Source organism: Rhincodon typus, chromosome 3 (assembly GCF_021869965.1).
Source record: "Rhincodon typus isolate 14 chromosome 3, sRhiTyp1.1, whole genome shotgun sequence".
Classification (NCBI taxonomy): domain Eukaryota; kingdom Metazoa; phylum Chordata; class Chondrichthyes; order Orectolobiformes; family Rhincodontidae; genus Rhincodon; species Rhincodon typus.
Window position 1 is genome coordinate 70644085 of NC_063334.1, and position 27173 is coordinate 70671257.

General features: G+C 38.6%; 1 protein-coding gene across 8 annotated transcripts in view; it reads left to right on the forward strand.

Moving 5' to 3' along the window:
• sema6a (sema domain, transmembrane domain (TM), and cytoplasmic domain, (semaphorin) 6A) overlaps positions 1-27173 on the forward strand; it is a 164647-nt gene that overhangs the window by 109117 nt on the left and 28357 nt on the right. For all 8 annotated transcript variants that reach the window (XM_048595094.1, XM_048595093.1, XM_048595090.1 and 5 more), the window contains exons 4-11: positions 659-719; positions 2740-2802; positions 3120-3221; positions 14980-15073; positions 17233-17352; positions 19424-19512; positions 21443-21660; positions 26335-26466. In XM_048595094.1, coding sequence (XP_048451051.1) covers positions 659-719; positions 2740-2802; positions 3120-3221; positions 14980-15073; positions 17233-17352; positions 19424-19512; positions 21443-21660; positions 26335-26466 — 879 coding nt within the window. The remainder of the gene's footprint in view (positions 1-658; positions 720-2739; positions 2803-3119; positions 3222-14979; positions 15074-17232; positions 17353-19423; positions 19513-21442; positions 21661-26334; positions 26467-27173) is intronic.

Genomic DNA, 27173 nt, shown 5'->3' on the forward strand with positions numbered 1-27173 from the left:
CTTAATTATTTTACCTATAAAGTGGAAAACTGCACACTTTAGGACTTTTAATTTGATGTATTAAATGTCATAAATACTAAATTATTGTAACATTGTTTTCATTTTTTTTCTCTATTAAAAGTTTATTTCAATATTTCTGAAAGCATTGACACTTTATGAACTTTCAGTACATTGTCCCTTTTACTGTCTAGACCCACATGCTCATTCTTACTACTGAGCCTGAATGGTGAACATTGGCAGCCACTTTGACCATGGGGAAAGATTTGGGTGGGCAGTGGGCAGACATCACAGCTGAAACTGATCCTTTCCTCACCTGACATTCAGGTATGTAGGCTTCTGACTGGAATCGCTGCCCTGTGAGCAGGGTCAGGAATGTCAGTCAGGATCAAGGATCAAATCTGGGCCCACTTCTGTTCAGCATGGTGCAGCTATTCACTGGATAAACTGAGCTGTTAGGAAACCAGTTTGCTACCTTTTTTATGAATAATCCATTGACCAAAGTCTTTTTGAATGTATTTATAATAGTTGTATTATTATGTGGTGAAGCATTTCAAATTGAATGATTTGCTACTCTTGGCTTGCTGTCTGTTGAATATGATAAGATTCTGCAGACTATGGTTAAAGCCTGAAATGAACATGTAGATTCTTCTATTTATAGAGACCATATTTACACTGTTGAAATGGATACATCCTTCACTGAGCAGATTAATTTTAACAAAGTAAGTAGCTTGTGTTTTCTTTGTTTCTGTGACTATCCTGTCTCAGTTTAAACATGAAGCCCCATATGCAGAATCCAGATAAGGCTCGAGTGCTATGAATTGAACTATGGGCAGTAAAGCATAGGTTAGGTGGAGCAGCTAAAGTCTTCAGTATTAGCAAATTTTAGGTAGATCCTAACTGTTAGGACCAAGATCAGATGAATGCACCAGGTCTATTCGAGTTCCATTCCTCCACTGGTCACAGCTTTTTTTTAATGTAACCAGTGGTGATACAGCTAGCGCTGGCAGATTTTAGACTGCATCTGTTTTAGCTTTTAGAAACAATTGAGTCAGCTTTCTTCAGTCAACAAAGAATAACAAGTTTATTCCAAATATAACTTAAACAAACATACAAAGATCATTGACCAAACAAAATTGTTTAAACTGTGCAAAGTTAGATTATGACTTACATATTTCAACATTGCAAAAATAACAGGAGACAAATACAGCAGCAGATGAACTATAGACAAACACCCCACATCAAGTAACAAATGCAATCTGGACAAATCCCATGGATTCTTCAGCAGTCCCCCTAAGATGTTAGTGACACTGTGGTTCACCAGTTCTCATTAAAATGCCATAAGATTTTTCTGTTGATTTAGCCTTGAAAACAAGGTGTTCTGTCATGGACTGTCCCATAAATTGCTTGCATTCGGTGCTTCACTTTCATTTCCTGGGACTATGCTATTCCTGGATTCTTCCACTCCAGCTCTTAGACTCAGGCACGACCCCAGTTTTTCATAAACCATGAACACCACCACGCTGACTCCTCACCCTCTGCACACCGTCTCCATGTTCCATCTGTGCCAAATCATGCCAGCTAATTCCTGTCACCAAGACCCTATAGCCCCAATGCCAATTTAATGCCAACCCATGACACCACATCCACCACACTTTGCTCTTATACCCTTCCTGCCAATTCATCTTCTCTGTCCTGTGCACAGAACTCATGTTGAGATGAAGTAAATTAAATTTCTTAAGTTTTGATTACTTCAGAAAACATTATGATTAAAAAGAAACACTTTTGCTAATTTTTAACTTCCTTCAACAACTTGATCCCTTATTTTTAAAGTTAAAAACAAGCATTTTTAATCATTACCTCACCGTAAAAAACCTTAAGCGTTCAATCCAACTGTGAACTGACTGGCACCCCATTGTGAAAGTAGGTTGAGATCTGTCATACAGTACTAATGATATCCATCAGGCTTATGATACTAGACAGAAAGTAATAGCAAGCACTGATTTGTTCTTCTTTGCTTGCAGAGAGTTTCCTTTTATCAAATATGTAAAGTCTACATTTAAATACCAACAGCTTGATCGCCCCAATTGCTGAATGGTTCCCATGACTGTTCAACAGAAAAATACATTTATCCTCTACTTTATGCACATTCATGCCCACTTTTCACAATCCCAAAGGACACATGAGCTTTCCCAAAGTTGTCTCTGAACCATTCAAAAGGATATGTTACTACTTCAAAAGGGTTTTCTTCATAGAGCTCCAGGGGCATTAGACCTTCTCCAGAAAGGTCTAAAACCCACAAGTTATGTTTTGGATATTGAAGTTTCAAAAAATGCATTTGAGGGCAGCTGCATGTTCACCTGCTTCCGTGAGCAGTGAATGTACAAAGTACAACCCATTCCTGTCTCCTTAACGACCCCTAACGCACCCAGGTCCATAGGTGGGACTCCCAGCATCAGGTCTGCAGCACCGTTTTGGCTAAGCCAGGAATGCCCTACTTCATTCCAAAAATTCAGGTCCTGGTTACTTGCGGCAATACCAAAGGTCTTCTGTTCATGATGATTCAAGAAAAACTGTCAGGTGGTACTGAACAAAATGGATGTTTTCATGGTGTTTTATGTTCAGTGTTACCTTTGTAACACAGCAGCTTATAAACTGAATTAGACGCAATGTTTTCTGTGGTGGTAGCTGATAAGATGTGTGAGATGCCACCTTCTAACAAGCTGATTCTTCTCATCACAGAAGTTAACATGGCGATCTAAACAAGCTGACATAGACATATGCAGAATGAAGGGAAAGCATAAGGTAAGCAGGTATTATTTCCCTAATGGATGCCTCTTCAGCATAAGACTTACTGTGTCGGTTATCATATGTTGCAATCTCTGACCTTTGGTTTTGTCATTAATATGATTCATTGGCTTTATCAGTTATCTTCTAATGAGTTCCCCAGCTGATGGCTTGATTTGTTACAATGGTGAATCCTTAGAGGCAGAAAATATCATTTTGTTGTTCTGCTGTGAAGACGTTTTTAGTGGCACAGCTTCCAATAGTATTTGTGTAATGAAACATTTGTACTGTAAATTGACTATAACATAGCAATGCTTTTTTTTTCGTTGGCTTAGGATGAATGTCACAATTTCATTAAATTGCTTCTGAAAAGAAACGACAACACCTTATTCGTCTGTGGGACAAATGCTTTCAACCCGTCGTGCAGAAACTATAAGGTACATTTCTTGAAATGCTTTCTAAGTGGGATAATTCAGCATTTTCAGTATTGTGCTGGGAGACAACACTAGATGATCATAGTCATAATACTGTTCATTTTTTGAATTTCGTATTTATAATCAGTTGCTTATTCCCTTAATGTTTTTTTCAAACAAGGCTACATACTGTGTATAAAAGTCTTGATCAACTGACTTGGAGCTCTAACCTGGATCCAAATGAAGCTAAAGATTTACACTCTTGTTTTATCTTCTGTTTAAAAGGGGAAACAGGCTGGCTTTAATTTTCAGCAGTGTTGCATACAATTGCTTGTGTTTTTAAAATAGATCTCTCCAGACAACCAACTGAAAGATGCATTATTCAAGTTGTTTCATCCAGATTACGGGTCTTCAGGTGACTTGAAACCAAGTCATTAATTCAAACTCATCTAAGACTTCTTTAAAGTGAGAGTGTTGTCAAAGACAATATTCATAGCAACATAAATAGTTGAAAGAGGTATCAAAGTGTGGGAGATGGCTTCACAATTGTAATTCCCATTCATATTACAATAGAGCATTGTGGTAAACTGGCTACTTACTGTCTGTAATATTTGTTTAGTTTGGGATTATGTTCGGCATGGACTGGTTAGACGGTAGTGTCTGGTTGCGTGCTATATGACTCTATGATGGCTGTTATCTTGGACCAGCTTACTTCTAAAATAAGTCTCTCTCCTTATTGTCACCACCTATCCATAAGTAGATTGCAATTTTTTTTAACTCCCTTTGTTTAACATTTGGGTGTACTTCTTTCATATCCTTCTTTTGTGCATTCTGATTTTGCGAAGACTGAAATAGCACCATAGTGAAAGTTTAAAAACAGCACAAATAGGATTTATTTCACGTGGCCTCATGCGATTGGGGATTTGGGATAGAGGAAGACCACAGAACTGCAGTGATTCCAAAAGGCCTCCCAATGGCAAATAGGATAGGCAACAAATGCTGGCCTTGCCAATAATGCTGACATGTCAAGATCGATTTTTAAAACATCCTCTAAACCCTCCTTATGTATTTATCCAGGCTTTTAATCGAAATATAACAGTTGATCAGGATATTTAGGAGGGCATTTTTGGTGTGTGTAGTTATAAATGGAGATCTGTGTGGAGGACCTGGACAATCCTGTACTTAAAAGTAGTTGTCAACAACAGCTTGTTGTTTGTTCTGCCAGACATGATATCAGATGCTTAACTAGACCATAAGACCTGTCAAGGCTTTAAATGAGTTTACACTTGCCCATGAGAATGATCTAAGGACAAAAGGAACATCTTGGCATAAAACCGTTTTTAAAAAACCCAGAATGTCTGTCTGAGATTGAGCTGAGGCTTAAAAGAAAGGAAGAATTTGCAGGTTATATTTGACTGCACCAGTTAGAAATTGGATTTTGCATTTAGTGGCCTTAAATATTATTTATCAGTGCGCTTCTTCAAAAACTGGAGATACTGTAATCTTTACCAAATTTTAATTCTTATATTTCCCTGAGTTGATTGTCTAAAGGACAGTATAAATGAAATCAGAAGGATCACAGAGTCAAGCAGAACATAAGCAGACCTTTCAGTCCAACCAATCCATGCCAAACATAATCCAAAAGTAAACTAGTTCCACCTGCCTGCTCCTGGCCCATATCTCTCCAAACCTTTCCTATTCACATACTTATCCAAATGTCTTTTAAAAGCTGTAATTGTATCCACTTCCTGAGGAAGTTCATTCCACACGCAGACCACCCTCTGTGTAAAAACAAATTTGCTTTTCATGTCTTTTTTAAATCTCTCTCCATTCTCCTTAAATGTGTGCCCTCTAGTCTTGAAATCCCCCTTTCATGCTGCCATTTAGCAATATGGAAACTGGAGAGAGAACATATCCTGAACAGTTGACTTTTCCTTGTGGGTTCAGTGCTTCTGTGGTCACTCAAAAAACTTTATCTTTTAACTTTGTATGATGACTATGTAAACAAAAATGAGTCCATACACAGTTTTGGAATTTTTTTGAAGGATTGTTTTCAGAATTAATCATAGTGATGAGATGAGCCTGAGATATAAGCATATGAGAATAGCTATAAGTGATGCTGTGTGGAAAACACAAATATGAACAAAAGACTGTTCTGGAAAAAAGAATGGAACAAACAGTGATATTCATTATTAATGGAAGGACTATTGAAGCAGAATGACCAGCTTTCCTCTGAAGTCAACAGGGTCCCATCCTTGTGTTCAGTTAGTGTATGATGAGTAATGGGACTCCCTAACTTCGTAATGACTGATCAATGATCCTGATAAAGACAGTGGGTAATGTTAAGCGGCTTGTTTACTTATCCCAATGTAACATGAGATTCCTGCTCAAGTTGCTTTGGAACAAGTTGAAATTGAACTAATTAAGCATGTGATTAGATTCCTTGGTTATCTTAAAAAAACCCGTCCTTCAGTATAGTTGCTTGATAATATGCATTTATTTTTGTACCAGAGGCAGCACATGGATTCCTGATTACATTAATAATTATGAAGCTGGTTTACAATGAGATTACTTGAGTAATTCTGCACTTGAATCACAAACTAAGTCAGTGCAGGTACAGCAGAATTTGCACAGTATTTTTGCTTGTGTTAACAACTACAAAAAAGATAGGAAGTACTGTAAGAATTTGTGCTGTATGCGACAACCGTCCGAGCACAATTCCAGCTTTGTGTTCGGAAATCAGAAGTACAATTTCAAAATTTGCAAATTACCAAATTGGGAGCAATAATTAATACAGAGAAGGACAAAATGCAAGAAGACGTCAACAAACCTGCAGAACAGTTACATTATTGGCAAATTAGCTTTAATTTTGATAAAAATTAGGTGGTACAATTTTGGCAGGAAGATTGAGGAGGCCAGATATACCTTTAGAAAACAAAAACAAATGTCTAAATAAGTTAGAGAAGCCAAAGAATCTGGGTATGCAGATATATAAATCATTAAAAATACCACTGTTGGTTATTAGGATCATCAAAAACAAAATCAAACATAGGACAGGGGATCACTTCTAGTAGGAAACAGTTTTAAAAGCAACAAGGTTACATGAAATTTGTTCAGAAAATTGGTTAGGTTACACCATTCCGGTCTTCAAAGTGTACAAAAAGAATATAGAAGCACTGAAGAGAATGCTAAAAATATCTACAAAACTTTATATCAAAACTGGGAAGTTATACTTGTCAGGAAAGAAACAGGAAGACCAAGGGCTGGCCTAAATGTTTTATGATAATGAAAAGGTAAAGTAGAGAACATCTTTTCAGTAGCAATGGAGACCAGAATTAGGGGCCATAAATATGGGTGAGTGACTAATAAATCCAATAGGAAACGGAAGATAAAATTCTGTATCAAGTTGTTAGAACAATGTCTTTCAATTAGGGTTTTCTGAAACCCAAGAGTTCCATCAACATCCCCCAAAGTTCCATAGAGTTTTTGAGGTCATTTGTGAATAGAACCAAATCTTTCACTATTGCAACAATATTGTTCTTCTGTTAAATGCAGAACGATCATTTAAACTGTTTGTGCTTTCATTCATTTATGCAATAGTGTACTGCTTTATTTTAATTTTTGTATATATGTATCTGGTGAGAGATGGGTATTAGCTCAGTTGGCTGGGTTGCCAGTTTGCAGTACAGAGTGATACCAACAGCACAGGTTCAATTCCCACACCTGCTGATGTTACCATGAAGGTCCCACTTTCACAACTTCTCCCCTCACTTGAGATATGATGGCCCTCAGGTTGAACCACCACCAGTCAGCTCTCTCTGATGAGAGAACAGCTCCAAAATTCAATAGGGCTATTTTTATATAGTGAGAGGGGAGGACAGAGGAGGGTTAGGGATGCTCAGAATTTCAGAATATGTTATTGGGTTCCTTAACTCAATAGTTTCCAACCTACTCTTTATTATCATGTGGAAATGGCTACTGCGAGATAATTGAGGAACTAGCATAAATACATCGAAGGGGAAGCTAGATGAGCATGAGGAAGCAAAAAAAAAAAGGACATAGATATCGAGCAATATATTTATGAGAATGAATGAAATTTATGAGCTGAATGAACTATGCAATTAATGCTACATATCAATTGAAATAAAATAGTCCATCATTATAAAGCTAAATCCAGCTAATGGATAACTAACAGATCAGGAAGCCTACAGACAAATTCTGATTTAAGAATTACTGATTCAGACTTCCCGGTGAGGAGCTTGGGACCAGATCAGGTGGAAGGGTGAAGACCTGTCCAATGTGTCCTTTTTTCCTTCCTCCATTGCTTGAGAAGCTGTGCTGTAACAATTCTCCTTTGTGACAAGATAGTGACAATAGTGTGGACCATCCACAAGATGCACTACAGAGAGTCACCCAGGCTTCTTCGACATCACTTCCCAAATCTATGACCTTTGCCATCCAGAAGGATGAGGTCAGCAGCTATGACAAAATACCACTACCTGCAAGTTGCCCTCCAAGTCACATACCATCCTGACCTATATCACCATTCCTTCGCCCTTTCTTGGTTGCAATCCTAGAACTTCCTTCCTAACAGGACTGTGTGTGTATTAATGTTAGTGTTATTGAAGCCATATATGAGGTACAGAGTGAGATGGCTAGTAGAATTAGAAAAGTTATCACCCGGCAGGAGCAGTCAGATAGATGGGTGTCTGTCAGCAAAGGTACGGAGGTAGTTCAAAAGTCCCCGGTGGCTATTCCTGTATTGAATAGATATTCAGTTTATGGAACAGTTGAAGGGGATAGTCTCTCTGAGGAAAATGGAAGGGCCAGTCAGTTATTGGACACTTGGAACAAGTCTTACGTTAGGTAGCATTTGACAAGATTTAATAGAATTATTGTTATAGGGAACTCTCCTACCAGGGCATAGACAGGCAATTCTGTGGCAGTGAGTATTAATTTAGGATGATTTGTTGTTTTCCTGGTACTAGGATTAAGGACATTTCTAAAAAATTCAAGCATATTGTTAAAGGTGAGATTGAGAAGCCAGAAATTATTGTACACATTGGTAGGAATGACATTTTCAGGAAAAAGATTAAAGCAGCACAGAATGAATTTAAGAGGTTAGGGAGAAGCTTAAAAGTTAAAACCTTTTTTAGGAGAAATTTCTGGTTTCCTCCCAGTGCCAAACTCAAATGAGGGAATGAACAAAAGGTTAAAGGAGATAAATCAATGGCTGAAGAGCTGGGGTATTGTTCAGGGTTTATTGACAATTGGAATGTCTTTTGGGATAGAAAAGACCTGTTCAAAAAGGATGGCTCTAACTTAAACTGGAAAGGGACCAATATCTTAGCAGGGAGATTTGCTCATTCAATCAAGGGAGACTTTATACTGATAAAGAAGCTGAGTGGAGGAATTCGAAGCAGCAGTGTAAATAGAAGGATTGATGGGGTAGGTTCTGAATGTGAGGAGAGCACGCCAATTAGAAAAGGAAGACAAGAGAGCCAGAGTATGTAGTAACTCTGAAGGACTAAATTGCATTTATTTCAATACAAGGGGCCTTACAGGTAAGGCTGATGAACACATGGCATGTTTAAGAACATGGGGCTGGGACGTTATAGCTATTACAGAAAAAACTTGGCTGAGAGATGGACAAGACTGGCAGCTCAATGTTCCAGGTTCTGGATGCTGTAGGAAGGATAAAAAAGGAGGCAAGAAAGGAGTTGGTGTGGTGTTTTTGATTAAGTAATACATTAAATGCTGTACCTAGGGAAGATATTTCTGAAAAATCATCCAGTGAAAATGTCGGGTAGAAATTACCAATAAGAAAGATCACTTTGATGGGATTGTACTGCAGGCCTCCCAATAGTGAGAGAGAAATTGAGAAACAAATATATAGGGAGATCTCAGATATGTGTAACCATAATAAAGTTGTAATAATGGGGGATTTTAATTTTCCAAATATTGACTAGGGCTACCAGAGTGTTAAAGGTTTGGAATGTGAAGAATTTGTCAAATGTGCTCAAGAAAAATTTCTTTATCAATGTGTGGATGCTCCTACTGGAGAAGGAGCAAAACTAGACCTTCTTTTGGGCAATAAGGCAGGGCAGGTGACTGAAGTAGAAGTGGGGGACTACTTTGGGTGTAGTGATCATAACTGTATTAGTTTCAAAACGATTGTGGACAAGGATAAACCTTCCATAAAAGTTAAAGTTTTAATTAGAGTAAGGCAAATTTTAATGGTATGAGACAAAAACTTCCAAAAGTTGATTGGAGGAAACTGCTTGCAGTGAAAGGATGTCTGATAAGTAGGAGGCATTCAAGAGTGTGATGACGAGAGTTCAGAGGCATTATGTTCCTGTTAGAGTGAAGGCTAAGGCTGGTAGGATTAAGGAACAATGGATGAATAAAGATATTGAGGTTGTAGTCAAGAATAAAAGAGAATCTTTTTTTCAACATAGACAACTTGGTTCAATTGAATCTCTTAATCAATATAAAGAGTGTAGGGGCATTCCTATGAGAGAAGTCAGGAAGGCAAAGAGGGGATATGAGATATCATTGGCAGATAAGGTTGAGAATAATCCAAAGAGATTCGACAAACACATATAAGAGCGAGAGGTTACGGCCTCTTCAAGATCAAGGAAATCGTCTTTATGTTGAACCTCAGGAGATGGGAGAGATACTAAATGAATATTTTGTGTTACTTTTTACAGTGGAGAAAGAAATGGAGTTTAGAGAATGCAAAGAAATAAACTTTGGTGTTTTAAAAACAGTTCACATTACAGAAGATGAAGTTCGGGAGGTCTTAGAATATATAAGAACATAAGAACTAGGAGCAGGAGTAGGCCATCTGGCCCTTCGAGCCTGCTCCACCATTCAATAAGATCATGGCTGATCTTTTCTTGGACTCAGATTCACTTACCCGCATTCTCACCGTAACCCTTAATTCCTTTATTGTTCAAAAAAAATCTACCTTTTCTTTAAAAACGTTTATTGAAGTAGCGTCAACTACTTCACTGGGCAAGGAATTCCATAGATTAACAACCCTCTGGGTGAAGAAATTCCTTCTCAATTCAGTCCTAAATCTGCTCCCTCTAATCTTGAGGCTAAATCTCCGGGACCTGATCTAATGTATCCAAGAATGTTGTGAGACGTAAGGGAGGAAGTTGTGAGACGCCTTGTAGAAATATTTGCATCAACTATAACTACAGGTGAGGTGCTTGATGACTGGAGGATGGCTAATGTTGTACCTTTGTGTAAGAAAGGTTGCAAGGACAAACTGGGGAACTATAGACCTGTGAGTCTGACTTCGGTTGTGGATAAATTGTTGGAGGTGATTCTAAAAGATAGGATTTGTGGACATTTAAAGAGACAAAAAATGATCAGGGATAGTCCAAAATCATTTCTCACAAACTTGATTGAGTTTTTTGAGGAAGTTACCAAAAAGATTGATGATGGCAGAGCAGTAGAAGTTGTTTATTTGGGTTGTAGTGAAGCCTTTGACAAGGCTCCAAATGATAGACTAATTAATAAAGTTAGGTCACATGAGATTCAGGGTGAGCTTGCCAATTGGATACATACTTGGCTTAACAGCAGAAGACAGAGAGTAATGGTGGAGGGTTGCTTTTCGAACTGGAGGCCTGTCACCAGCAGTGTTCCACAGGGATTGGTTCTGGGTTCTCTTTTCTTTGTCATTTATAGAAATGATTTGGATGAGAATATAGAAGGCATAGTTAGAAAGTTTGTGGACAACACCAAAATTGGTGGCATTGTAGACAGTGAAGAAGGTTTTCTAAGATTACAAAGGGAGCTTGGTCAAATGGGTCAATGGCTGAAAAGTGGCAGATGGAGTTCAATCTGGATAAATGCGAGAAATTTGCATTTTGGTACGAGGGTAGGGCTTATACACTTAACAGTAGGACCTTGGGTAGTGTTGTAGAACAGAGGGACCTTGGGGTGCAGCGACATAATTCTTTAAATTTTGCATCACATATAGACAGGATGGTTAAAAAGACATTTAGCACACTTGCTTTCATTGCTCAGTCCTTTGATTATAGGAGTTGGGGCGTTATGTTGAGGTTGTACAGGACGTTGGTGATGTCTCTTCTGGTAAATTTGTCCAGTTCTGGTTGCCAGTTATAGAACGGATATTATGGTTCGGAAGAGCTTTACCAGGATTTGCTGGGTATGGAAGATTTGAGTTATAAAGAAAGGCTGGATAGGCTGGGACTTTTTTCACTGGAGCGTAGGAGGTTGAGAGGTGACCTGATAGAAGTTTATAAAATAATGAGAAGTGTAGATAGAGTTGATGATAGTTGTCTGTTCCCTAGGATGGGGAATTTCAAGACTATGGGGCACATTTTTAAGGTGAGAGGAGAGAGATTTTAAGAATGACATCAGAGGCAAATTTTTTACACTGAGGGTGGTTCGCGTGTGGAATGAACTTCCTGAAGAAGTGGTGGATGTGGGTACAATTAGTGTTTGAAAGACACTTGGATGGATACATGAATAGGAGAGGTTTGGAACGATATGGCCAGGAGCAGGCAGGTGAGACTAGTTTAGTTTGGGATTATGTTCAGCATGGACTGGTTGGACCGAAGGGTCTGTTTGCGTGCTGTATGACTTTGTGACCAAACACACTGCAGCAGCTGAAGGCAGCTCACCTTCACCACATCAAGGACAGTTAGGGATGGATGATAAATGCTGTCTTAGCCAGCAATGCCCGCATTGCATAAATGAATATGAAAAACAATTATTGGGGAATTGGCAAAGGTAGCTACGGCTCAGAATATGAAGTGTATTATTGACCCAGGTTAATGCTGAGTTGTGCCTTTTGACCTGTCTCACTCCAAGCAACAAAAAAAACGTCAGACTTTTGACATTTCTGTACTGGCAAGCTGCAGAATCTAACCTTTTCTTCAGCATAGCAAATTGCAGAAAGAACTGGAGTGAAGCCATGGTAATTCAATTACCATTATTGGTTTAATTTTCCAAGATTACCTTAGGAAAGAGACATCTGGCAGTCAGTGTCATCTTCATCTGAAGAGAACAGCAGACAATCTTTATAATCTCATTGGTTTACCAGCTGTTAAGGCTTGATGCCGAGGAGCAGCTCCAGCACATGGTCTCTTCAGCTTGGCTTGAATTTTGTTTTCCTGCTCCTATGCAGTGTAACCCAAACAGGTTTTCTGTTTCACATGACAAGCAGGTTTCACATTAATCAGAGTTACCTGATCTAATGGAATGAAAGTCAGCACCAAAGCTCTTTGGCTAAGCTTACCACACAGACTTCCTTGTTCCTGATGATTCTGTCTCCATTACATCCCAACATTACTGTTTAATCATTCCTTTACATTCAATAATATGTCAGAGTTTAGAAACTCATCCAAAGCATGACTACAGTTGAGTGCTCATTTTAAGTGTCACACCTTATTTTTTGGGGCTAGTTTACCGCTGACATACATGTTTTTATTAATGATTTCCCCATCTGCTTCCTATCTACGATGTAAGGGATATCGATGACCACACCTGTTGATGTGACATTCCACATTTAGAAATCATGTAGACTCTGGAAAAGTTAATTCGTTGATTATACATCTGTAATGAATGTTTTAGTACTTATTTTGTTTTGCACCATTACTAATACCTTCGAAATGTCTCAGACTGGCCAGCAGACTGTAATTATATCTGCCTGCACTTCAGAACTTGTCTGTATTCTCGCTTGCATAAATGCAACAAGATACATAGCCAAGTTTACAGTCAACCATCGTGCCATTATGGAAATAACACTAATATTTCTGTGCTTTATATAAACCACACAGGGATTAGAATATTCAAACATATTGATGTGCAAATTAAACTTCCACATTTACATACTTCAAAATGGAATTAAAAGGGAAGACTTGCATTTACTACAGCATCTTCCATACCCATAACAGATCCCAAACCTTCTGCTTATCTTGGATGGTCACTGTGGTAACCTAGTGAAAGGTGAGAGTGAATTTGTGTACAGCAAGGACCCGTTAACAGCAATGAAATTAAAGACTGAATGGTCTTGTTTTAGTAGTTAACATGTATTTGAAGGAGGAATGGTCTGTTTCTGTCTTCACAGTTATTGCCTGACCTGCTGAACTTTTCCAGCATTCATGTTTGTTTCAGATTTCCCGCATCCACAGTATTTTGCCTTCATTTATTTGAAGGATAAATGTTTGTTGGCACAGGGGCAAAACATCCCTCCTCTCCTTTGAATATTACCATGTGATCATTTAAGACCACCCAAGAGGGCAGGTGCAGTTTTTGTTCAGGTTTTGTAAAAGATAGTACCTCTGACTCTCACACTGACTTAGTACTGAACTGAAACATCAGCCATTGTTATGTACCTGATTCTCTGAAGTGGAGTTTGAACTCTCACCTTTCTAATACAGAGTCAAGAGAGCTACCACTGAGCCAAGGCTACTACAAACAAAAGTTTCTTTTTGTTACCTGCTGCTGCAGCAGCGGTTTTATTTTTAATTTCATTTTCTCTTTCTCTTCTTTTGAAGACATTGCTTCTTATGGTGACAATGTTCCGTGACTTTGATTACTGTCGAGTACCAAACTCCAACTGACTATTCTCTGAACCTGCTTAGTGATTGCCAGCAGGTTGTTTTGATCTGAGAAAACATGACAGACCAAGCCTCACGATGTATTTAGAAATATGCCCGTTCCAGGGGAAACACTAGATATATTAAGAAGCAAAAGGCATGACCCTTTTTTTTCCACTCTGCCTGGAAAAATAGACATCATTTGTAGGAGTTGTGCATCAACTGAGGGCATCTAATGTACCAGAGCTCAGGGAGCAAATGTGGAATGTGTAGGTTATTACAATGTGAGCTGTATATTAAATCTTAACCTTTGGGAATGTTATCAGCACCATTCATTTTAACAAGGCAAATTTCAAAAGCTACAAGGAAGATTGGTAGTTAGAATGTTGCAGCTACTGGAGGAACAGCAGTGGAAATAGAAATATTATGAGATGTTTGCCACACTTCCTGATAACATTGTTTCCTACCATCGTCCAACCATTAATGTAACAAGCACAAATTTGCAAACTATTTTAGAGACATTAACACAATATATTAGCACAAGTTTATTAACTAAGTAATTTTATTTCAAGTGTTATGCTCTCTGTAGTTTTTAAAATTCCTTTTGAAAAGAAAAGCAGTCTATAAACTTATTCTCATGTCTCATATTTGTTTGCAATTGGATTAGACTTGAAGGTGCTTCTCTTTTGAACGTATTTGGGGAATGGCAATTCCTTACTCACTATTTTAGTTCAACATTTTACCGTTTAGATACATATCTAGTCATTCACACACTCATGTTACAACACCGTAATTTCATGTTTTCTTTCATCGCTGGTGTCTTTCCTTTAACATAGTCTGTTTAATTTAATCCCTTTCTTCATATGTGTAAAGAGACCACTTAAAGATTCATAAGATTCCTTTTGGGGAAACAACGGTCATAGGGAATGGATGTTGATGCATTCTGAGTACCCATCTTCCAATATTCCTTGTTATCTTTAAAGAATGGAAATCATGGGGCATGTACTCCCTCTCGTCACAACTCAGTTCCTGCTAGGTGTACTGGATTGTAGAAACATCCCTTTACATATTGTTTTATTCTGAAGTGAACACCTTGGTAAGGTGGCCTTGGTAAGGACAATACATTAATAACTCTGTTCTTAGATAAAATGACTGACTACTTGTCCAAAGTTGTGAACATGAATTCTGCCCATGTGTTTCAGTTGGATACCCTAGATATCTTTGGAGATGACAACATCAGTGGAATGGCAAGGTGTCCTTATGATCCAAAACATGCAAACGTTGCACTTTTTGCTGGTAAGCATTTGTCTGGAATTTGTGACGCATTCAGTGGGCACAGTGTAATTTAATTAAATATACGGTTAGAAAGGATTGATTCTTCCTATTTCCTTCCCATCCACTGCCCCATTGGCACAAAAAAAGCAATGTTTTCTGAATCTGAGGCAGTGTGTTGTCCAAATAACATTTTGTCACCCGTACTGCAGCACTTAATTTGAAAGATTGACAATGAGGAAGACCAAATTTTGGTCACTGTGTTTATGACAGGTTATCTGTCAGCAATACCTAAACTTCAAAATGCATCTTTAAATCTGTCAGTGCTGTTAATCCACTTGATATCTGTAACTACTTTATTCTCTTGTTCCCTTCATCGTAAAATTCCATTTCTCTGACTGTCCACTCTTGTTCACTTCTCTTTGCTTTACCATAAACAACCAAGCTTAAAATTTCATGCGTTCTGTTCACCAAAATTCCTTCCCTAAAACCCATCAACTCTCCACCTGTTTATTCTTTAAAACCTTTTCAAATCTTATTTCTTCAGCCAAGTATTTGGTCATCCCTCCTAATGAGTCTTTTTGTGGCTTGGTGCCCATTTTCCACATGCCCATCTGTGAAACACTTTTTAGAAATAATTTATATTCACAAAGCACTTTTAAAGCAAGTTGCTTACCTCCATGATTAAAGGGAACTTGCAGACAAATCTCTGTTTTTTTGTTTAAACGTGATTTAGCTTATTTAACATTGTTTTGCTTGTGACCTGTCAAAGTCATTATGGAATCCATGACTTTAGCACCACATGGTGTGACTTATATTACAAAAACAGTGAAGTTAAGTATAATGCTAGATTGGTTACATTCATGTAACAGCAGAGCTAGATGATGTAGATTTAGATTCAGACAAGCTTTTTGACCAAAAGACTTTAGACATTGAAACCCAGAAATTAGAAATCCTAGTGCATATCTACATCTATTGTGTGGGGATCAGGCATGAGCTAGATATGTTTCTCATTTGTGTAGGCCCATTATGAGGTATCCTCTGTTGGTAGAAAGTGTTAGTCAATTTGGTTAATAAGCTCACTGTGTAATGGGGAAAGAGTCGGATGCTCCATTTTTTTGGTTTGTTAATAGTCATTAGTGTAGAAAAATATTACATGGTCAGCCAGCCAGATAGGTCCATGAAGAGTTTGCCCCAGTGTCAGAAAACTGCTTCTTTTAATTCAAAGCTGGTCAGAATCAGAAGGCTGACCTTAAAAAGTGTACACCTTCAGTGTATTTGCTAACAGAGAGTATGTATGGCTCTCCATCTTGGAAAGGGTTCTTTAAGTTGTTGGTTGGATCAATCTGAAATATGATTAGATCTGCTACACAAAATATCCAGTTTGGAGCAGAAGGGGATGCAGTTGTCATGTCCCTTGATTATGTAAGCGCCTCCCCAAATTTAAGAAGTATAGGAGCTGTAGGTGAGAAAGCCACCTTTCTGTATGGGTTTATATATGGGGTAATATCTACATTCAGACAATGAAGGCCATCAGTTTAACTGGGACAAGGTAACCATAGTAGCCCAAGCCAAACATAAACACGCACGGGAATTCCTAGAGGCATGGTTCTCAACCCATACTTCAATCAACAAACATGTAGAATTGGACCCCATATACAAACCCACACAGATCAAAACCGGAAATGACAGTACTCACCATAACGGACCGGACAGTATAAATTCCAAGTGGAATAGAATATCATCGCTTCATTAGAGGCTCCACTGATGATGGCACCTAGCATGGTGACAAAACATCTGAACGAGAACAAGCCAGCTTGGTGAGCAAGTCAACAACCTCACCCACAACCCGAGCTACAGAATTTTGCCAAAACTTTTGTTGTTCAGTGTTTTGAGATTAATTTGTTTGTCATCACAATAAATATGTAATTATTTGGTAGTAGTGTGACTACCAATAAAATGAATAACTTAGCGTTTATCTTAACATGTTGACCAAAGTCCACTATTGTTGGAAAATATGTATAAGATGTCCCCAAAACTGCTTTGATTCAGTGTCGTAACTGGTGTCCTTTCTGGTTTTATCTTTCTTGGTTCAATTCGAATGAATTCTAAAGTTCTTGCAGTATATTTCATCAAAATTAAACTGGTTGTTACAGAATATCTTTTTATTGTACTGTTTCCAGAAGGCAAGCTTTATTCGGCAACTGTAACAGACTTCCTTGCAATTGATTCTGTTATTTATCGGAGCCTTGGAGACAGTCCAACACTACGGACAGTAAAACACGACTCCAAATGGTTGAAAGGTGAGTAAACAGAGATGATGTTTGACGAAATTGTCAAGATTCCAAAAAGTCATTATTTCTAACTTCTTAAGATCTCGCGGTTTCTATTTTCCTTGAACAAGACAGTTCTAGTTTTTTTTTTATGTGGTTTGGTTTGCGTGAACTCCCAAGTGGTGTCACTGAAAGGCATACCTCAGGACATGACAAGGAATATGGAAATATTCCACAGGTTCATTACGAATCATTTCAAATGCTGTCCTTAATCGTGGATTTTTGAAAATCAGTTCCTGAGGTGCAAAATCATTTGGAGAAGATAGATTCATATAGCGCGGAAAAGGCCATTTAGCCCATCAAGTCTGCACTGAATATTGAGATGATCCTATGAACATTGCGGTGTAAAAGTAGAATAGCCTAGTAATACCCGGTGTCAGTTGGTGTACTCACTTGCCAGAATCTACGCTGAAAATGGCAGGTTGGGGAGGGTGATGGGTATTTGCCCTCAAGTGATAGGTAGCTCATTAACACAAGTCATATTAAGACCACTTGCTGACTGGAAAATTCTAGTTGGCTTCCAGGTCTTCTGTGGCAATGAGAGCCCATGCTCCAGAATCAATTGAAACCACCCCCAGCAGCTCTGGCCTCTCTTTTTTTCAATGGCTGTTAAAAGGTACTGAAGTGCTGTGATCCTGTCTGACTGAACCTGCTATGGTACTTTTGTGGCAGGGTGATAGGGGCAAAGGCTGAACTAGAGGCCTCTGCCTGTCCCCGAAATAGTCCTTTTGGTTTAATGGAGGCAGGCAAGCGCTGAGGCAGGCAGGTTAATAAAGTTGGCTCCTCCTATTTACTGGGAAATTGACATCTTAGTCCTCCCACAATTACCCCAACATCTTCCATCAATAACACCCCCCGCCCCTCCCCATTACTCATCATCTTTTCATACACCCATGCCTGTTCACCCAGCATCCATTGTGGACAGATTTCATGGGCTTTATTACAATATTAGGAAGTCATTGAGATGTTTGTGAAATTGTCACTATAAACAGACTGCCATTCAAGTTCATTTGGGGGATTTAGAACTTCAATCCTGGAAGGAACTCTTTCTAGCCATCAAAATTAACAAACAAGCAATCAAAACCAACTTAAGAGGTAATTCTCTTTGAAATTCATAAAGGTATCAATCTAATAGAGTTCATAGTTCCCAAGATAGTTGAATCAGCCTGGGCTGAGTTGAATCCATTAGTGGAGTTTGGAACTCAGCCAAGCATTTATAAAAAATTTCCATTGGACAGTTATCAAAAAAGCCTTCAGAGCTGAATATGTTAATACTTTTGATGTTGTGAAACTCATGGCCATTTAGTCCACTGCTTTAAAGGTTTACAGTAAAGTCACCATAATCCCTAAGGACCATAGGGCTGCTCTCTCATTGGAGAGAAACACTTGGTGGTGATTTTAAACTGAAGGTCACTATGCCTCAGGTGAGGTTGAGAAGGCAGGAACTCGATGGTGACCTCAGCCAGTGTGGGAACTGAACTCGCGCTTTGCCATCACTGCATCAAGTTCAGAGGTTTCCTGGATAGCTGATCCACGAATCAATGAAAGGATCAGAGCACATGGAGCATTTGACATTAAACTCTGAATCTCAACGCAGTTCAAAATTGCCCTTTACCCACTGGATAAGATAATTTAATGAACCTGAAGGTTTTCCCACTTTCAGCATGCTGGTCAGTTTAATAATTACTTCCCTTTCTTAAACAAAGTCCTTTCGTCAATCCCTGTATTACAAACATACTTAAAGCTTTACAATATGACACGTAAAGTTAGCACATCTTTTTAAACTTAGTTGCCAAAAGGATTCTGATTCCAGAACAGGCTACCCCCATGGTTTGTGACCCCTCTGAGCTGGCCTGAACCAGCTTCAGAAGCTAACCTGAATCCCTGGAAATTGCAGGAAGTCTGAAATTACCACCCGCGCAAAGAAACCATTGGCTTCAGGAATTCTGCATGTGGGTTTGTGACCTACAGCCTTATCCAGTCCTTGATGGACTTTATTTACAGATGATTATTTAATATATGCTCCTTTGTTCCATTACAGAGCCTTATTTTGTCCAGGCTGTGGATTACGCTGATTATATCTACTTTTTCTTTCGGGAAATAGCTGTCGAATATAACACCATGGGAAAGGTAGAGATCATGCTTTTCTTGAAAAACATAAGGTTATGACAAATAACAGTAGTAATCTTGTGCATTGTAAGGCTCTCTTGATATACCATGATTGCTTTTTGTTCGTGGGGTTTTTCAACAGTGGAGAAATATTTTCATCAACCACCAGTTTACCTGGTGTACAGATCAAAGATCCATCCTTAAATGGAAGGTTGCTATATGTATAATGAGCTGGCTATCTACACCTCCTTTCTATCTCTCTGTTTCTCCTGAAGATGCTGACTGTTGTTAGGATTTAGTTCCATGAGCTATGTGGCTGTCACGTGCACAATTTTCTGAGGATCTCCAAGAAACCTAATAATATTACATTATCATGGAAAAGTATTGGAATAGAATATGCTGACAACTGTGCAAAGTTTCTGAATAAACAGGAAGGACATTGGTGGGCAGAGAACAAAGTACAAGAAATAACTGAAGTGATGTGTAGTTATTCAGAAATGATGATAACAGCAAAATTCAGGCAAAGAGGATTGCAGAGCCTGTGAATGTGATATTGTCTTTTTGTTGTCTAGTGGCTTTACTTGTCAAAGTCAATCCTATGTAGTTGGCCAGGATTAAGTTAGTCAGGTCATGTACTGAAAGCTAAGCAATCCATATGAAATACATTCCAACATTTTAAAGCTGGGCATGTACTGTTTATGAAGTTCCAAAGGGATCTAAAACATCGTACTAAAACGTCAGCCTTAAGGAATTTCAGCATCCTCTTGAGCCTCCATAATGAAAAGGAAGAAGGTTTCTATCTATATTGAAACTGTTCTTTATTTTGTCAGCTTCTTTAAAAACCAGTGAATTTAGTTAACTTGAGGACTTGAACGTAAATATGAACCTCAAAGGAGCAGATTTGAAATGTGATTAATGGGTAAATGACAAGATGATGTACAACCCCTGGGCTCATTAACTTAAGGGCCGACATTGCAAAACATGAACACATCATTTGTTTTTGCCCTTAAGAGTGGTAGTAAGTAAGAACTTCTAATTTATTCGAATCACCCACTTTAAGATAATTTCAAGCTAACACCAGTTTAGTCTGATGTTAGATCTAAATCAGGGTACTTTGTTGTATGTTAATTTTTTGCAATGGAAATATCTTTAAGCTCATATCCAAAATTAGAAATGTTTCGGAGAAGACAGTTAATATGGTATTGTGTTGGGTATTACATTTTTTTAAGAGAATTGCTCCTTTATGTTGATCCTGCAGTGTGTTTCAAAGCAACTGAAGAACACTGCCTCATTCCGTTTTCATCTTCTTCGTTTCTTGAAAGCCCTGACTCCAAGACAAGGTTCAGTTACAGTGCTTCACCTAAGTAACAAACACTGGAAATTGGAACCAACACCCTGAGTAGGAGCAATGCCCCAACTATTATCCTGATGGAACATTGTTTACACCAGGACATAGTATCTAGGACAGCCCATTCATCAGTCAGTACTAACGAAGGGAGTCTTAATTTCTAATTGAATTTTACTTCTTTTCTAAGTTTAAAACTGTCCTTTTTAATGACTTATTTTATATGCATAATGTATGTTCTAACTGCAAAAGTGACAACTGGTCTTCAAGTTTAGAATTAGAGTGGGTGAGGAAAGCCTACATACTTGTCTGTGAACTTTGATACTTCTTCAGAGATTTTTATTTTGCTTTCACTTAGCAGTTTCTGTAGTTAAAATTGTTAATTCAATTTGCAGGAATCCTCAAAAATTGAATTCATAAAAACATTCTTTGGTTGAACATATTTGTGAATTCATGCTGTTCCGCAAGAGACTTGGATTTTGTTTATGCAGCATTTTCAGTGTACAAACTTCAGCTTTAACTGTGGGAACTGTATATTGAAGTTCTGAAGTGACTTCTTAAGAGCTAAAGGGACTTTCAAAGCTCTTGCCTTTATTTTGTTTCCAGGTGATTTTCCCAAGAGTTGCTCGGGTCTGTAAAAATGATATGGGAGGTTCTCAGAGAGTATTGGAGAAGCAGTGGACATCGTTTGTGAAAGCTCGTCTCAACTGTTCTGTACCTGGAGACTCCCACTTTTACTTCAACATTTTGCAGTCAGTGACAAATGTTGTCCGTATTAGTGGCCGCGATGTCGTTCTAGCAACATTTTCTACCCCTTATAACAGGTAACAGGGTTCACAAAGCCTTTGAGATGCTAGACTAAAACTAATAGAATTAACATCCTGAAATGACATTGCTTGTTTAAGTTACCAGCACTGAAAACTACTATTTGAGTGTATGTGGGTCAAACGTAATTTTGCAGGGATCTATTATAAAAATTACTCAGTACACCCAATGATTTTGTGCAATATATTTCCTTTTAGGGTACATTATTATTTTTAAAAAATTAATTGTATGCATTTTAGTTTTGATTCTGCAGAATGACTGATATGAATGCATGTCATTTGGTTTCATATTTTGTTTTATAATATTCCTGTGAAGTGCCTTGTGACGTTTTATTACACTAAAGGTGGTATACAAATTTAAGTAGTTGTTATTCTCGGTCAATAGTGCTTTATCTGTGAAGATTTTTCTTGGGTTGCATTAATTGCTACAATGAACAAAGGCAATGCATCTCTTGCCAAGCGTGACTAGAATCTAAAATGTTTAGACAACTTATTGCTGCTTTGTCCTATTTTGTTTATAGGATTAACAGCAGTTCATAGATTCATACAGAGCAGAAAAGGCCCTTTGACCCATCGAGTCTGCGCTGACATAACTACCATTAAAGGCATGCAAATCTCAATTTCCTGCATCGTCCCATATCCATGAATATTATGATATTTGAAGTGTTCATCCAAATTTTTTTTTAATGTTATAAGGTTTCCAGCCTCCTCAACCTTCCCAGGCAGTGCATTCCAGATTCCCACCATCCGCTGACTGAAGAAGATTTTTCCCCAAATCCCCTCAGAATCTCCTGTCCCTTACTTAGAACTTTGCCCTCTCATGATTGACCCCTCAACCAAGGAAACAGCTGCTCTCTATTCACCCTGCCCCTATCCGTCGTAGTCTTATACACCTCAATCATGTCCCTTCTCAGCCTTCTCTGCTGTAAAGAAAACAAACCGAGCCTATCTAGTTTCTCCTTATAGCTCAATTTCTGTAGACCAGACAAATCCTGATGAACCTCTTTTGTACCCCCTCTAGAGTTATCACATCCTTCCTGTAGCGAGGTGACCAGAGCTGCACACAGTAATCCAGCTGTGGCCTAACCAATGCTCTGTACAACTCCCAACATTACCTACTTGCCCTTATACTCTATGCCACAACTGATGAAAGAAGGTGTCCATGTGCCTTCTTAACTGTCCTATTCACGTGCTCTGCTGACTTCAGGGATCTGTGAATAATTACCTTGAGATCCCTCTGTTCCACTAAGGTATCCATTCATTAAATACTCCGTCATCTTGTTTCTTCTTCTAAAATGCATCACCTCGCACTTATCAGGATTAAATACTATCTGCCCATCTGACCAACCCATCTATATCTTTCTGTAACTTACAACAATCTTCACTATTAACCAATCATGATGTCATCTACAAATTTGTTTAACATTCCCCCAACATTTTCATCTCTATCATTCATGTATATAACAAACAATAAGGGTCCCAGTACTGACCCCTGTGGTACTCTGCCAGACACTGGCCTTCAGTCACTCAAACAGCCTTCCACCATGACCCTTTGTGTCCTATTACTAAGCCAGTTTCTGATCTGTCTCGCCAAATTGCCCTAAATTCCAAGTGCTTTAACCTTCTTAATCAGTCTCCCATGTGGGACCTCGTCAAAGGCTTTGCTGAAATCCCATATAAACGACATCAACCAAATTTCCCTCATCCACACATTTGATCAGATTTTCAAAAATTGCTAAAAAATTTGTTAGGTATGACCTCCCTCTGACAAAGCCATGCTGACTATCCCTAATTAGACCATGTCTTTCCAAGTGGGCGTTAATTCTTTCCTTCAGAGACTTCTCCAATAGCTTCCCTACCACTCATGTGAGACTGGCCGGTCTGTAACTTCCTGGTTCATCTCGACCGCCCTGCTTGAAAAGTGGAACTATAATAGCCATCCTCCTGTCCTCTGGCACTTCACCTGTGGCCAGAGAGGAAATAAAAATTTTGAGCCCCTGCAATTTCATGCCTCGCCCTCCACAGTAGCCTGGGATGCAATTCAACGGGGCCAGGGGATTTGTCATTTTTAGGCCCTGGTAAATCTTTTCTGAACCCTCTCCAATTGAAAATTATCCTTCATATAGCAGACCAACCAGAACTGCACACAGGACTCCAAAAGAGGCCTCACCAATGTTTTGTACAACCTCAACATGATGTCCCAAGTCCTACACTGAATGGTCTGAGCAATGAAGGCAAGCGTGCTAAGTGCCCTCTTAACCACCCTGTCTAAATGTGATGCAAGTCTCAAAGAATTAACCACCTGAACCTCTAGGTCCCTCTGTTCTACAACATTACCCAGAGACCTATCATTAATTGTAAATGTCCTGTACTTTTTAGCATTTTGGTAAAACAAATCTTTGCATTTATTTAAATTAAACTCCATCTGCCATTCCTTAGCCCATTGACCCAACTGATCAAGAGCTCTTTGAAATCTTAGATAACCTTCTTCACTGTCCACTATACCACCAATTTTGGTGTTATCCACAAACTTACTAATCATGTCTCCCAAAATTCCCATCCAAATGACAAAGAAAAGCGGACATGGGACAATCCCTGTGGAACACCACTGGTCACAGGCCTCCAGTCCGAAATACAACTCTCTAACACCATCAACTGTCTCCTACTGCCGAGCTAATTTTGTATCCAATTGGCAAGCTCACCCTGAATCCCATGGGATCTAACTTTACTAATTAATCTACCATGTGGAACCTTGTCAAAGGCTTTACTAAAGTCAATGTAGACAATGTCTACTGCTCTGCCTTCATCAATCTTTTTGATTACTTCCTTAAAAGCTCAATTAACCTTGTGAGGACATGATTTCCCATGAATACAGCCATGCTGACTATCCTTAATCAGTCCTTGTCTCTCCAAATGCGTGTAAGTCCTACCTTTCAGAATCACCTCCAATGACATACCCACCTCTGATGTTAGACTCACCAGTCTATAAATTACAGGCTTCTCCTTACAGCCTTTCTTAAATAAAGGCACAACATTAGCCATCGTCCAATCCTCCTGTGCCTCACCCATGGTGATAGATGATACAAGTATCTTTGCTATGGTCACCACAATTTTCTCCCTAACTTCCCACAACTTCCTGGTATATACTTGATCAGGTCCTGGAGATTTATCCATATTTATATTTTCCAAGGCCTCCAGCACTTCCTCTTCTGTAATGTGAACTGTTTTCAATATATCAATATATATGTCCCGGATTTCTCCAGCCTCCACTTCTTCCTCCACAGCAAAAATTGACATGAAGTCTTCATTTAGTATCTCTCCAATCTCCCAATGTTCAACACATAGACTACCTTGTTGGTCTTTAAGGGGCCCTATTCCGTCCCTGGTTGCTCTTAATTCACTTGTAGAATCGCTTTGGATTATCCTTAACGTTATCTGACAAAGCAATCTCCTATCCCCTTTTTATCCTCCTGATTTCCCTTTTAAGAATGTTCCTATACCCTGTATAGCCTTCAAGATTTATTTGAACCCAGTGGTCTATATCTATTATGTGACTCTTTCTTATTCTTGACCAGAGCCTCAATATCTTTATTCATCCATTGCTCCCTATTCATACTAGTCTTACCCTTCACTCTAACAGGAACATAATGCCTGAACTCACATTATCACACTTTTGAAAGCCTCCCACTTGTCAGTCATCCCTTTTACCTGCGAGCAGTCTACTCCAATCAACATCTGAAAGTTCCTGTCTCATACAATTAAAATTTGCCTTACTTCCATTAAGAACTTTCACTTTTATAGAAGGCCTGTCCTTTTCCATAACTATTTTAAAACTAATAGAATTATGATCACTAGTCCGAAAGTGTTCCCCTACTAACACTTCAGTCATTTGCCCTGCCTTATTTCCCAAGAGAAGGTCAAGTTTTGTTCCTTCTCTAGTAGGTACATGTATATATTGATAAATATGCTGAAGATCATTTTCTTTTACAAATGTGGTCAGGTGCGGACTGTACCGTTTGTTCATGTCCCACCTTCCCCAAAATGGTCCCACTGATCCAGGAATCTAAAACCCTCCCTGTTTTACCAACTGTTAAGCCATGCATTTGTCTGTTCTGTTTTCCTGTTTCTAAACTTGCTAGCACATGGCAGCAGGAGTAATCCAGAGATTGCAATTATTGAGGTCCTGCTTTTTAATCTACTGCCTAGCTCCCTGAATTCTTGATGCAAGACCTCATTCCTCATTTTGCCCATATCGGTGGTACCAACATGTACCATGACCTCTAATTCATTACCCTCCCCTTTCAGGATGCCCTGCCGTCATTCATCTTATTAATATTTTTTACTCTTAGTTAATTGACCTTCATTTTCTGATTGAGGCAAAGATAAATGAAACGCCAAAAAGGCAGAACAATTTGTAGGACGAGGAGAGCCCATCACAATGTAAGAACAAATACAGTACTTTAATGTTGTCTGCCCAAGTCTTGTGTTAATCTGGGTAGGGGGAAGGGTGGGAGAGAGAGAGAAAACCCTTGAGCTGTTTGAAAGATCATTGTGGAGTACTGTAGATTGTTAGGAAGAGAACAGGAAGCCAACTTCACACAATGTGTTTTGCTGATTGATTTATTGCATGCCTTTTGAGTGAACAGTGCTTTTCTGGTAAATGTCTCATTCCAGCATCCCTGGATCAGCAGTCTGTGCATATGACATGGAGGACATTGCCACTGTTTTTACTGGTCGATTCAAAGAGCAGAAGTCCTCCGATTCCACATGGACACCAGTCCCTGAAGACAGAGTTCCTAAGCCAAGGTATATCAACTGACTTAAAAAAATTTTATCCAAGTAAATTCTCTTAAAAGCAGCTAGAAATAAAAACAGTAATAACACAAGGTTTTCTCATTTTCCACTTGAATGAATTGATAACATGAGCCTAAATATTTCATTTGAAGAAAATATAGTATTTTGTCTATAATTCAGTAAGCAACTGATTCACATCGTGATGTGTTTTTTGAATAGATATTAAAGCAGTTGAAGGGACAGCAGGTTTGCACACAAGATAATTGCACAAAAGTTAAAGATTAGATCTGCAGACTTGTTCACTTTTTTGGCACTTCGAATAAGTTTTTTGCAGTGAGTTACTTCTCTCCAAATTGTTTTTGATTGGATTCCCGCACCAGATGGTGCAAGTTATCAACTTTCATCATCTTCCAGAGACTTTGTTTTGGTGCAGAGTTGAGCTGCTCTTGTGACTATCTTTATTCCATTCAAGGCCGTGTTAGCCAGATTGATTTGACTTTGGAAGTAAAGTTTGAGAGTATTCTTGCACAGCGCAAAGTGTTTATTTCAATTGCCTTTGATAAGTACATTGCTGACAATGCAAGACCAAGTTTTTTTCTCCATCTGTTTTTCCAGCATAAAAGAAAACCAAGCGTGTAATGAGATATTTTGGTAGATGGTTGAGATAATATGAATTCAAATTATGTATGAAAAACTTTGTTGCTACCACTTGACTGCTG